The sequence below is a fragment of the Eurypyga helias genome, unplaced genomic scaffold, assembly GCF_000690775.1.
Source record: "Eurypyga helias isolate BGI_N326 unplaced genomic scaffold, ASM69077v1 Scaffold25397, whole genome shotgun sequence".
Lineage (NCBI taxonomy): Eukaryota > Metazoa > Chordata > Aves > Eurypygiformes > Eurypygidae > Eurypyga > Eurypyga helias.
Window position 1 is genome coordinate 1 of NW_010260163.1, and position 12,681 is coordinate 12,681.

The following is a 12,681-nucleotide window of genomic DNA, read 5'->3' on the forward strand; positions in this document are numbered from 1 at the left end:
CCGGAGTTAAACCACAACAGTGTGGCAAGACAGCTAGGAACCAGTGCTTTTATGAGCTTTAGAAATCACATGCAGTGAGATACTTCAATACAGCCTCAATGAAAAACAGTATTTGCCAGAAAGTATTCCGGAACGGTGTATTTCAGCAAGTATACGCCTCCCGACGCGCTGCTTCAGGTGAACTAGGCACCAATGACTGCTAAAAGCCCCACAAAAATGCATTTCTATAAATAGACCCTGAGCAATATCCCAAAGTATCGGTCGGAACAGTTCGAGATAATGAATTCCACACCAAATTACTGCCCCCTCCCGGCCTGTCACTTAGTTGGTAAATTGTCACATATTTGAGGAGGATGCCGTAGCATGGGATAACCGCGCTGAAATGAGGCTTGGCGAGGGGTTACGGCAGCTGCAGAATCTGTTTGTTGGACTGAGCATGAGATCCAAGTCTTCCGAAAGATGCTTTAATATGCCAAGACAAATACTACAGGGGTAAAGCTTGGAACAAATGAGCCACAAAGGGCAAATTCTGCTGGATAAGTTAGCCTGGTAACAGCATGCCACTGCTGTCACAGCTGGAAATGGCAATCTGAAGGGTAGGAGTGACAGCCAAAGCAAGCCAGGACAGGGTAGCCAGAGAAACGGAGACAGGAGGCCAAGCGTTGGCAGCACTGTCTGCAGAGACAGCAGGGAGACAGGCATACTACATTTTGTTCAGGGATGTGGACTCTGCTTTCAAGCCTGATAATGAGGTGAACCAGAAAAGCATCAACTAGATGAGTCTGTACCTTGAAATCTGGCACGGAAACCATTTTAAACGAATTCAATGAAACCTTGCCTTTGACATCTACTGCTGAGACAAGATACCTTTCTTTACAGCGTTTTTGACCCAGGCTCTGAACTACAGTGGTACCGTATCATGAGCAGTAACAAAGTATTCCCAATTCACAAACGGCGACTGCTCACGAAAGGTAACTTGCCACGAGCTACATACAGATTAACATTATACCTCTCACAGCTTAACAAATATAATTAGATGTAGCTGGGATATTTTTCCCTTTCATATTAGGAAGTGATAACTCTTTGGAATTCTAAAGATAGATAGAACAAACTCTGAGCCACTCTCTAGGACACAGAGAACTCAGGCTCACATCCTTGAGCCAACCTGAAAGCACAGCAACTAGAACCTGCCTCAAGTTCTAGACACGTGCCCTTTTTCTCCTGAAGTTTGTTATTCCCTCAGAAAGGAAAGAAGGCAGTTTAACAAAGAAACTACTTCCCACGTAACTCGTTTCCACATTTTGTTGTCATGTGTTTGAAACTGGAACCTGTATAACTAGAGGGATGTTTATGTAAAAGGTTTGTTGTAAGAAAGAGGAACCCTTTCCATTTAGGATTAATCAAAGACTATTTACTACAAAAGTCATGACAGTGTAAGATAGCCAAGCAGTAGCAGCATGCACTCCCTAACCTTTGGGAAGGAAAGCTTGTCAGAACACTTTAAAATGTACAAGCAAGGAGACACAACAACAAATTATAGAAAAAGGTACCCATTTATTCAAGGTATGACAAGGATATTTACAGTATTCATTTTCTCAGAACAAGATCCATCCTTACGATTTTTAAAGCAGCAATTAAAAGTTACAACTAAAAGGGGAAACGTTCCAAGCATGTTTCTGTTAAAGGTATTTTTACAACGACAGAAACACTTTAAGGCTAAGTTGTTTTGACCTTTGCTGCCAGCCACATTTATCTTGGCAAAACTGCCCCAAAGACAACATTACCTTGAAGGATAAAGACTACTCTAAATTCAACATACAATTGTGTTCCCTCAGACGCTTTTCACGACAGTTCACGTCTGACAAAAACTGACTTTTGATTCAAAACAGTGAATTAAATAACAGATGAACTGCTTACATCCCAACATTTCAGAGGGCTAAAAGACTGTATACAGCAACACGTCGTCACCTCCGAAAGATGATCAGATTTCTTGCTGATGAAGGTGCTTCAGCTTACTGAGCCATCTGCTTTCAGTCAGAGCTCCGTAGCCACGTGGTGCGATCCACCTTCCCCATCATGTTACTTTTCCAAGGACAAGAATAAAAACCTTCAGATAGCCAACTTCTAAAGTAAATAACAAACACTGTCTGCTCTGAAAAAGGACTTGGTTCCCACGGTACAGACTAGCGCGCTACCAAAACAAATGAGACGAGTTCACTAATCTGCTGTAGTGTTGTTCTCCAGTCACTATAACACACAACAGATCTATGGGAGCAGTTAAAATTGGTTCATCTCCTGAGGTAGAAGCCACAACTCATGCTTAGTCCTATTTGTAAACCACAACAAACAGAGCCATTCTTTGTCATTTAGAAAATAACCCCACTGACTTTGCAGATGCTATTCAATGTAAATATAATGGCTTTTTTTTTTCCCCCATTGTCTCATTTTGTGCCTGCTTGAGAAGGAAGCAAATTAAGTGTTGGGAAGAGTAGATTGTGGCTATTTATACAGTTGTAATGAAAATAAAACGTGTCTTATACAAATGAGCTTTGTAGCAATTTCCAAAAGGGTTGGTATATGAGGATTCTTCTTAAAAGTTATTTTTGAAAACACCAATTTTAACTGCATAAAGAAAAAAAACCCCATCAAAACCACTAAACAGTCATTAGACAAAGCTTTAAGACTACACAGCTACTTGAAATACTACCATTGCATTTCAGTAACCTTTATTAGGATTACATTTCAGGGACAAGAAAGTTAAGAACAACAGAAACCCCTGAAGCCCCCACAAATACAAATTTACTAAACCATCATGTTTGGTTAGGTGAGGACACTCTGCAACTCTATTGAAAGTGCACAATGTTTAACATTCCCAGAGAAGCAGAAATGTTACCCTTGGGTTAATAGGGGATGTTGATTCCAGGTTAGCTAAGAATCTCTGAACAGCAAGGTTGTTGCTGTGACTGACAGAAGTTTTGAGTTACATGGAGATAACCCAAGCAGCATGTTACCAGACATGTGATGGAGGTTGGCACATGATCTTTAGTTAGCCCCATTAGTTCAGTTTTCTCCCCAAAGACTCACGTACACAGAATTTGAAGTTTTCATTTTATTACTGTAAAAAATAAAAGTAAATTTGCAGTTCCAGAGTAAACCAAGAAACCTTAGCTTCAAACTACTTAAAAAACAAGGGTTCAAATTTCAATAAGATACATTTCACAGGGTTCACGTCAGCACCTTAAGCAAATGCATTTTTCTGTGAACTAGGCATATTTCAGAGTTTTCATGTTAGTGACAAGGGGCTACATTCCCACCCAGATGCATGTGTAACATGACTCAGGGAGAAAAAACTGGAAGGAGTGCGAGTCAGGTTTCCAGAGTTCCCTGTTGAGCTCTACATGTTCAGAACCAACACTGGAGAATGAAGTTATCAAAGATTGACCTTTTGCATATTCCAAAAGGGAAGGCAAATACAATCACCTTACATTTGGCTTTGAAACATTAAGATAAATGTTTTATTTCAGCCACATATTTACAAAAATGTTTACAACAGAACCGTGTAGGGTTTCCTTTTTTTGTCATAATACACTTAAAGATGAATAGTCATCTTAACCTTCACACAAAGACGCAGCTCTTGTAACACAAGAAGTTTTCTGTTTGGTATTTTGCACTCTGAGGATAGCAAGCAGAGGGTCAGATAAGTTTGGGTCACCCTTAAAAAAAAAAAATGCAAGCCTGTTTGCTCTACTGCACCTTCAAAATAAGGAGGTAAAGTACAGGCTCTGCTAATTCCACAAGGGTTCATTGCCTCTAGCATGTTTTCCAAAGCCAACAAAGTCTTGAACAGTTGTAACATGGGTTGTTCCATGACTTTCACCTCTTCAGTTTACATCCTGAACTCTGGAGTTACTTTCCTAGAGCTTCTTTTCTAATGTATATTGTTGACTATACACATTAAATTAAACTGTTATGTAAAGAATGTAACAAGCTTTTCCTTTGTACACAACTTAATCTTTGTGCTGAGTATTCTTCAAAAGGGTTTTATAAATAATACAGTAAGTTTAGAATCAGTCTTCTGCCCTCTTGTCATTATACCATGTTGTTGCTTTCTCCAACTTTATCTACAAGCTGTGGGAAAGGAGACAAAAAAGGTTTTAACCTGCGTGACATTTATGTGCAGTGAAGTTACTCAAATATTACTTGCTACTTGCACAGTTAGTAGGCGACTGAAAATGAAAGTAGTACTCACCAAGGTCTCATGATTTAAGTTTGTGAAAATTAAAAATCTCACATTGCAACTGTGTTTCTGCATGACATGTTTTTCCCATACAGACATTAACAGTGCAACATGAAGGTGCAACAGAATGAAAAAGGAAATAGAAGAATGCAGATAACACTGCTAGCTTAATGAGTAAAACAAAATGATACAGGATCAGCCACACATGCATTAGTAGACCAAGTAAGACATTTCAACTGACCATTACTGTGGATTCTCTTCTGAGCCTACGTAGGCTTTGAATAAAACATTAACAATTATCTTTTTAAAAGAAGATTTAACCCCGTTATGATCAAATTAAATATGACTAAGCAAGATCAATTGACAAGCAAATCATTCAATTGATCAGGAATTATGAGCCAGAACTTGGCCTAATTGCAAGATTGGAACAGATGACCTTGAATGTGATTTTTTTTTTTAAAAAAAGATACTGTATACATCTAGAGTTTTACCCTCTATTAATTTTGTAGTAGCAGCTATTAAAACTGTTGCTTTCAAAACTAGGGTTAGAAACATTTGTGTTAAAACACATAGAAAAATTAGCACAGTAAAAGTAGTTGACTGAAACTCTAGGTTACCATCTTTCTGGCACCTGTTAACTGTCTTCAAATACCTGGCTATTTGATTAAGAAAATGGAAGACTGCACTTAAAAATACAAATCTCAGTGAATAGAAGGACATAGCCTGGTGCAGTGGACTTCAATATATTTGATGAATGATTATGCATCATGAGAGTTTCTGGATTCACCACACAAGCTGCAACTTCACACTGAACTAAACTTCTACAGGCCCCTTCTCAAATATATCCAAATACTACACAAAGAACAGTGTCCTCCTCATCGTACAGACAGCAGAGACAGAACCGTGGCATCATTCACCTATCTAGTCCCCTAGGGCCAACAGTGAGGCAGGAAGCAGAACCGCAGCGTTCCGAGCCGCAAGCCAGGGCTCTTCCCACTTCACAAGGTGTAAGCAGGGGCAGCTTCTGCAAAGGATCCTTTTGTTCCTTTTACATCTACAAGTCTCTCACTGGGAACGAAGGCGACCTGTACAGTGCAAGAACTATACAGGGCTACACTCAAAGTCACTGCTCTGAAGTGGTATTTGCTTTCTTTCTAATGCATTTCGACTACAGCTATAACCACAGAATAAAAAAAAACCAGTACAAGCCTAGAATCTTGCATGAAGTACCAAACACTTACCGAGCTTATACCGGGTAAATTCAAGAGATAGCCGAGAACTGGAACTCTTCTAATAAAGCCAACCACCACAGGAAAGAACCCCCTTTAGGCAAGAGATCAGAAGAGTATCTTAGTTTTATAATTAAACTATTCTCATATTGCTATAAAATGAAGAAATAGGAGGTAGTTTTTAAACCAAGTTTACATGAAATCTTGTACCTTGTTAGCAGCACATTAATTTTGCCAAACATGAACATAGACTTAGCACAGAAAGGAGAAAACCAGGAAAGAAAACCTTATTGTTAAATGGCCTTGGTTTTCTCTGTAGCTGGCAACACTGTCAGCTCTTCAAAAAAGCACCAATGAAAGAAAGAATACCCAACTTCATCAACAGAACTGACACTCCCAATTAATTTCTCAAAATTACCATACATATGAGAAAATATATTGAGTATTGCAAGAATCTAAAACCAGCAGAAGTTAATTCTGAGTAATTCCCTTTAAAACTATGTACGGTTCTTATTACATTAACTAAAGAAAGTTAACATGACAGTTATTGTGCTGGTTTTAGTTGGGACACAGTTAATTTTCTTTACAGTAGTTAATATAAGGCTATGTTTTGGATGTGTGCTGAGAAGACTGCTGAAGGACTTTTCCAGTTTCTCATACTGGCCCTGTGTTCCCAGCTTCTTCTATACAACAGCCTGGGAGGGGGCACAGCCAGGACAGCTGACCCAAACTGACCGCAGGGACAGTTCATGCCGTAAGACGTCATGCTCAGTACATAAGTTGGAGAGTGGGCTGGGGGTCTCAGTCTCTCTCTCTCACTCTGGGTCTGTCTCTCCAGCTCTGGCTCTCGCTACGCCACTTGGGAACTGGCTGGGCTGTCATTGGCAAGTGGCAAGCAGTTGTGTCATTTGTTTTATTTTCCATTACATGTTATTATTAGTAGTATTATTTTCACTACACATTATTAGCATCGCTATTAATTTATACCCAATTCTTAAATTGTTTTTGTCTCAGCCCACAAGTTTCCTTGCCTTTTCCTCCCGTCCTCCTCCTCCACTGGGGGAGGGGGAGGTGAGGAACAGCTTTGCAGTGCTTAGCTGTTGGCTGGGGTTAAGCCACCACAGTTGTTACAAACCTAAGATGTTCATAACCAAATATTTTGTTAAAGAACAAACTCCCCACCAAAGACATATAAAGTATGTAAGTTGCCTTTTTCAGGAGTCAGTATTTAAACTTTGCACTGCTAACAATGCCGGCTCCCAGAAACTTTGAAGCTTCACAATCTTTGGTTAGACATAAACATTACCAAAGTCAGTTTGGTATATGCCTCACACATGAGCAGATTAGAGTCTCAGAGAAATACATACCAACTTTCCACCTCTTGCAAGTGTAAATTAACAGCTTCATATAAAAGCTGTCAACAGCAAACAGGCAGAGGATGCCACTTTGTCAGCTGTAACGCGGCAGCACTAAATGAACACATTTATTCCTAGACACGCCAATACAAAAAGGTACTTCTTAATGAGTCTTACCTGAATAATAGGAAGAACCCATAAATTTCAAAGACCATTCCTATTAAAGGCCAACCAATGAGAACTATGAGCACACCACCCAGGAAAAAGCCCGTTGCTTTCATTTTGTGCTTTTGAAAGAAGAATCTAAATGTTCTTTCTAAACCGATAACAAAAGACAAGCCAGCCACAAATAAAACCTAGAAAAGACAAAAACAACCAAAGAAAGAAAATAACGAATTATGTTCTTTAAATTTGATTGCATTTCTTGTGTAACTTCTTTTAATATCAGAAGACAGACTGTGAGAAGCAATTCACTAGTGATTTTCTTTTGTAAGGTCCATGTTAAAGCATCTGTAGCTAGCATTGAACACTCAGCAGCTGGGACAGGAGTTAAGAGTCTATCTTTGTGGTCTCTGACAAACACAGTCGTGTCCAAAGACACAGTGACAACAGTTATCTGTCCTGTAACATAAGTCCAACCATTATAGAACCACAGAATTATCCACAAGCAGTGCTAACTGCTCAGTACCACTGACAGCAAAGGTTCCTAAAATCTGAGAACAGAGATGTTACAAAAGCACCTCTGTTCTGTGGCATGGATGTCTTCCATAGCTTGACCTGATCTACTGAATGGTGCAAAGCCAAGAAAGGCAAACAGCTGAAGAGCAGTATCAGTTACCTTTTCTTTAACTCGTGCAGTCTTTCTACCATTTACTAGTCCCAGGATAGACTGAATGCTGTAACACCAGTCCCAATTAGTTAGAACTGCTTCTAGTGTCCCTTATCAACAGAACTTGTAACTGTTTCAGCCTGTAAGCACACATGGGAGCAACGTTTTTGCTGAAAAGGAGATTTTACCCAAGTTTATAGATAAATTTTAAAGTTTTGGATATTATTTAACAAACCAATTTCTTACTGCCTTTTCCTCTTTCTGCTATCACTTTTTTTTTTTTACTCTCTGTAAGGATACAGTACCTTTTTTTGCATTATCTTTGGTTACCACATAGCCTGTCGTTGTCTCTTCCTACCTATGTTTTCATCATTTTCCCTAAACAAGATCTCGAATTTCCACCTTACGTTAGGAAAAGAAAAAAATAAGCACGATTTTAATTTTTACTCTTCCACTACACACTGATTGCTCAGAACAATGCTTCAACTAACACATACAAATTCAAACATACCTTTATAAATTTTCCTGCAGTGAATTTCAGTATTTGATTCTGCTGCCAGAGAATTAAACTGATCAGTTTTGATCACGGGCTCTTAGGCATCAGCAAGAGAGGGTGTGAACCTCTACCAGGCTGTGCTCTTGGCTGACTGGCAAAGCTGAGAACAGCAGAGGCACTGAGACTATCACATTCAGAAAACACCCTGTCGTTTTAGATTAGCTTCGGATTGGAAATTTTGTGCACCAGAGTTAGGATTTATTTTCAATCCTGCTTTAAGTGAAAAAAACTTTGATTCAGTAAAAACTAAAGCTATTAAAACTCTCTACTATGGAAGGGTGATTGGCTCTTCTAAACGCAGGAGATCAAAATTCATACTGCTTTCTTTCCTCATAAAGAGGAGGAAGGCTACGCTTGCTGGCATGTACAGAACACATCACCATCTTTATCCAAATAAATAATTAAATTGAGCAGTTATCTTACAAGATCACAAAAAAGAAAGTGTTAGCAATGACAGCCAATCTAAAAATCTTACTCTAAAAATCTGACCAACATACCACAGGCCTGACCTGGAGGTACAATACTGAGATTGATGTGAGCTGCTCTAACCTTAATCAGGACAAATGATTCACTCATATCACTGAGCATAACTCTTCTTTTACAGCAGATTGTCACAATACTTTTTGTGATCCAGTTTATACTGATAATATGCTGTTCTGAGTTTATTTTTCATAGATCATATCCTTAATTCTAAGCCGTGCAGAATCTAAGACTAAACAGCAGGCACTTACGTTTCCAATAGCCAGAAGAGCTTTGTCAAAGAAGAGTATCATTCCAAAGAAAAGGAAGAACACTCCAAAGCCTGTTAGTCCCATTCCAATCTCTGAAAAAGAAACAAATTTAGGCATGTAACAAAACTCAGAATGTCCAATCTACAGATAATTAAAATTTATAGACAAACTCATCCTATTTTATGACCACCTAAAAACTTTCCTGAGTGCACAAACATAGTAAGTCCTGTAGACGCCAATTTTGTCAATAACCGACAGATCTTTGGAAGCTGCTTATTAAAAGAGTACCTATTTGGAACTACATCCTGAAATTGAATGCAAAAAGGCATGCATCTCTACATATGGCAAAGACATCCTTTTTGATTTTCTCCTAGTGTGGAGGAAGAGATTGTTTTAAGAAGAGATAATGAAACTTCATTTTCCATTTGCAACTCTGATCCCACTATGTTTACCGCAGTAACGTAAGGACCCCGGTCCTTCCCTTCCTCCTGAGATCTCACATTCCAGCTCCCATACGGCCAGCCCTACTTCCCCAACTTCTGGATTAAATGCAATGCAGATTAATGCGGAAGGCTTGACACGTTACAAGTTGCGTATGTGCTGGCAGCTATTAAACACTAGCTCAGGTGCCCAGCCAGCTGCCAGTTTTCACAGAATGGTAGATACTAAACACCTTTACGTTCTGCCTGTCTGCAAGGGCTGCTTAAGTAGTACTGGGAAGGCAAGAGTGGAATGGAAGGTTTGTCTGAGAAACTGAGGTAGAAACATCAAGCTATGATTAAAGCTACCACTTGACAATAGCCGCTACGGTATCTTAAAGGCCACACTTAGAAATACACTCTTCTTTTAAAACTAAACCTCTGAAGCCTTCCCTTGTCAGTCTGTGTGACAGTCTAGGAGAGAAATAACAGGAACAGCAACACGGCTGTAAAGTAAACCTTGCATTTATCCACGCACTCACACTTATATTATCACTATCCCTGTGACCAGAGAATTTAGAAGCCTGCAGGATACATAAAAACCTGCTAGTAAAAGCAGCCATAATCCTGTGGCAGGCTGGCAGCCCAGCATGTGTCTGTGTGTATATATGTGTATCTATATATATGTGCACACACATACTGAAGATCCCAGTAGCCTGAAACAGCCAACCAACCACACCCACGCTGTCACAGCCTTCACTGCTACTGCGTGCCAGATCTACCCAAATGTCTTTTAGCTGCACCTTTGACTGAGATGTAGATCTAGTTGATAGTTTACTGTTACCTGAAGAGCTCAGGAGTAAAGAAGCATCATTCTGCCTATTTCAGAACTTCCATCTAGTTACTGCAAAAGGAATTCAAATCAGCTCAGAGCAAAGGGTTTGTTACAGCAACATTCAACTTCCCTAACTTCTGAACGGGCTCATCTTTCAGCAAGGCTGCAGACCACATGGCCTGATGCTTCAAACTTCTGCTACGAGCATTTTAACCACCCAGAATTAAAACTACTAAGTAACCTGCTACAACTGATTTACTGCAGACATTCTCAATACTAGTTTACAATGAAAAAATAGAATAGCAAATCGTGTTTTCAATGAATCTGCTGACTGAAGGCAACACAACAACTGATATCTGCCCTTTTCTCTAGTACTCTTTACTTTAGAAGAGCAGAAACAATCTGTATTCTGGAGGGAAAACACTTGGAGGCAGGACTCCAAAGGAATTGCCAGCTGCCAAGACGACAAATATGCAGTCATGGGAATCATGTATTTACTCCTCCTGCAGACAGCACAAAGTAGGGATCTAGCAAGGAGGCGGAGGCCAACTCCCAATATCTGCTGCAATTACTACTCTGACAACACTTAGGTATTCACTTGAAACATGTTTGTAACCGCCTACTGCTGCAACAGATTCCAATTCACCTTAGAAGTCAACTGTATCTTCTGGTTAGTGGCAGGAAAAGAAAAAGGAACACCATTCTTATCATCTCAAAATTACTGATGAAAGATGATGAGTAGTTCAGGACTATTCTCTATTGCCAGTATCTCAGGAGAAGGTATTACTGACTTGATGCCTATCTGAATTTGGAAATAGAGCATTCATAGAGAAAGAAAAAACCATGCTGTCATTTTGTACATAATCTTTGCAAAAAATGAACTGGTAATTTTTAGAGGGTGTTCAAATGCTTTCTTCTGCAACAGAAAAGCCTTTCCATATTACTTCAACACAACACTTCAGTGCCTGGAAATGCAGAAACACTGGCCCTGTGATATTTATCCTGGTTTTTTTTTAAAAAAGTGATTATGATTTACTGAGAGGAGGGAGCAATACTTTCTCAGTGCTCCTGCAGGAATCCTGTAAGCTGTGCTAGAACACTGCAGCACTGTATCAAAACAATTCAGTAAGTATTAAGACTTACGATTAAAGTAGGCTGCTTGTGAAAGTTCAGGGAAGACCATGCACATCCTCCATCCTTTGTGTACAAAGTAAGAATGGAATAGTGTACAATAAACTCTCAGACAAAAATTCATGCACTTCATAGGTTATGAAAAGTTTTGATTTTTAATTAGCAGCATTATTTTGCTAGTAGCATTTTTTTTAGGATTGAAAAGTTAATTTCTTTGGGAAAAACTAAATGCATTCTTTTGCAATTGCTGGCGATTTGTAACACCATTCAGTGACTTGTTTCAGAAACGTTCTAGACTACAGCTGCAAATTTAACCTGCCAAACATCAACTAATGCAGTGGCCCTCTCCAGGTATTTATCATGCTACTCCACCAGTGACTCTATGGCTAACTGTATTTTTCCAAATACAGCAAGTTCAAAAATATCTGATGAATTATCTTTAGAATTTCAGAGAAACAACAACAACAAAACCCCCAAACGCCTAAACTCCATAGTATTTCATTTACTACTCTTGGCTCCGAGTGTTAAAACCAACAGTCAGCACTGGAGTTAGCTAAAGATCCCAAATAGAGAACTAAGAAAAGGAAAAACAGTGACTAGATCTCTTCCTGAAGAAACTTGGTTTTTTCCCAATGAAAACTCTGGAGGGGAAGACAGGTGAACGGGCAAAAGCAAAGTCCACCAGGGTTTAATCAATCAGAAATTTAAAAGTAACCACAAGGGTTAGTATCCATCCAAGTAACAGAGAACAGCACCTGAATTTCTCAAGAAATTATTGACCTCGAATTCTGCTAACCTGCTTTTCTGCCATTCTTCATCCTTTGCCTTGACTGGCTCTCCAAGACCTCCCTTTCCAGTATCCTGCTGTCCCATTAAACTTAGCTCTTAACATTCTTGCCTACATCTTTCAGTCTTACCCCTCCCATCATAACTGACACTACAGTGCGTATGAAGCAGACTCGTTTCATGGCAACCATGCCAGAAGCGTAGCACACACGAGAAGTTTAAACCAAAGACCTAACATTCTTCTTAACTTTGCAGTTGAAACTCCATGAACACTTTTACTTAGACTTCTTCGTATTTTCCCTTTCAACACCTCCAATTCCAATGACTCCTGTTCCGTAACAGCAGACCTTCGGACACATACAAGTACTTTTTCCCACTTCAGACCGAGTGTCTGGTCCTCACCTGGAGGCCCCCTCGGTGGCACCTGGGGGACATCAGCGACTTAAGAGACACATAGCAAAGCCACGGACACACCACTGAGCGACTCCAAACCCCTGACGTCCACACGGAGGCACACTCCAAGGCTTCAGCCGACTGCTAACGTTTGTTTACCGTTCATCCTCCATTCATTCC

General features: G+C 39.6%; 1 protein-coding gene across 1 annotated transcript; it reads right to left on the reverse strand.

The window, feature by feature from the left end:
• Nucleotides 1-3,098: 3,098 nt before the first annotated feature.
• On the reverse strand, nucleotides 3,099-9,023 carry GOLT1B (golgi transport 1B). The gene is made up of 4 exons (XM_010154953.1): nucleotides 8,938-9,023; nucleotides 6,999-7,177; nucleotides 5,479-5,560; nucleotides 3,099-4,128 (listed from the first exon to the last, which is right to left on the reverse strand). Exons 1-4 carry the CDS (start codon nucleotides 9,019-9,021, stop codon nucleotides 4,090-4,092), a joined length of 384 nt encoding a protein of 127 aa, XP_010153255.1. The 5' UTR covers nucleotides 9,022-9,023; the 3' UTR covers nucleotides 3,099-4,089.
• Between the last annotated feature and the right edge of the window lie 3,658 nt (nucleotides 9,024-12,681).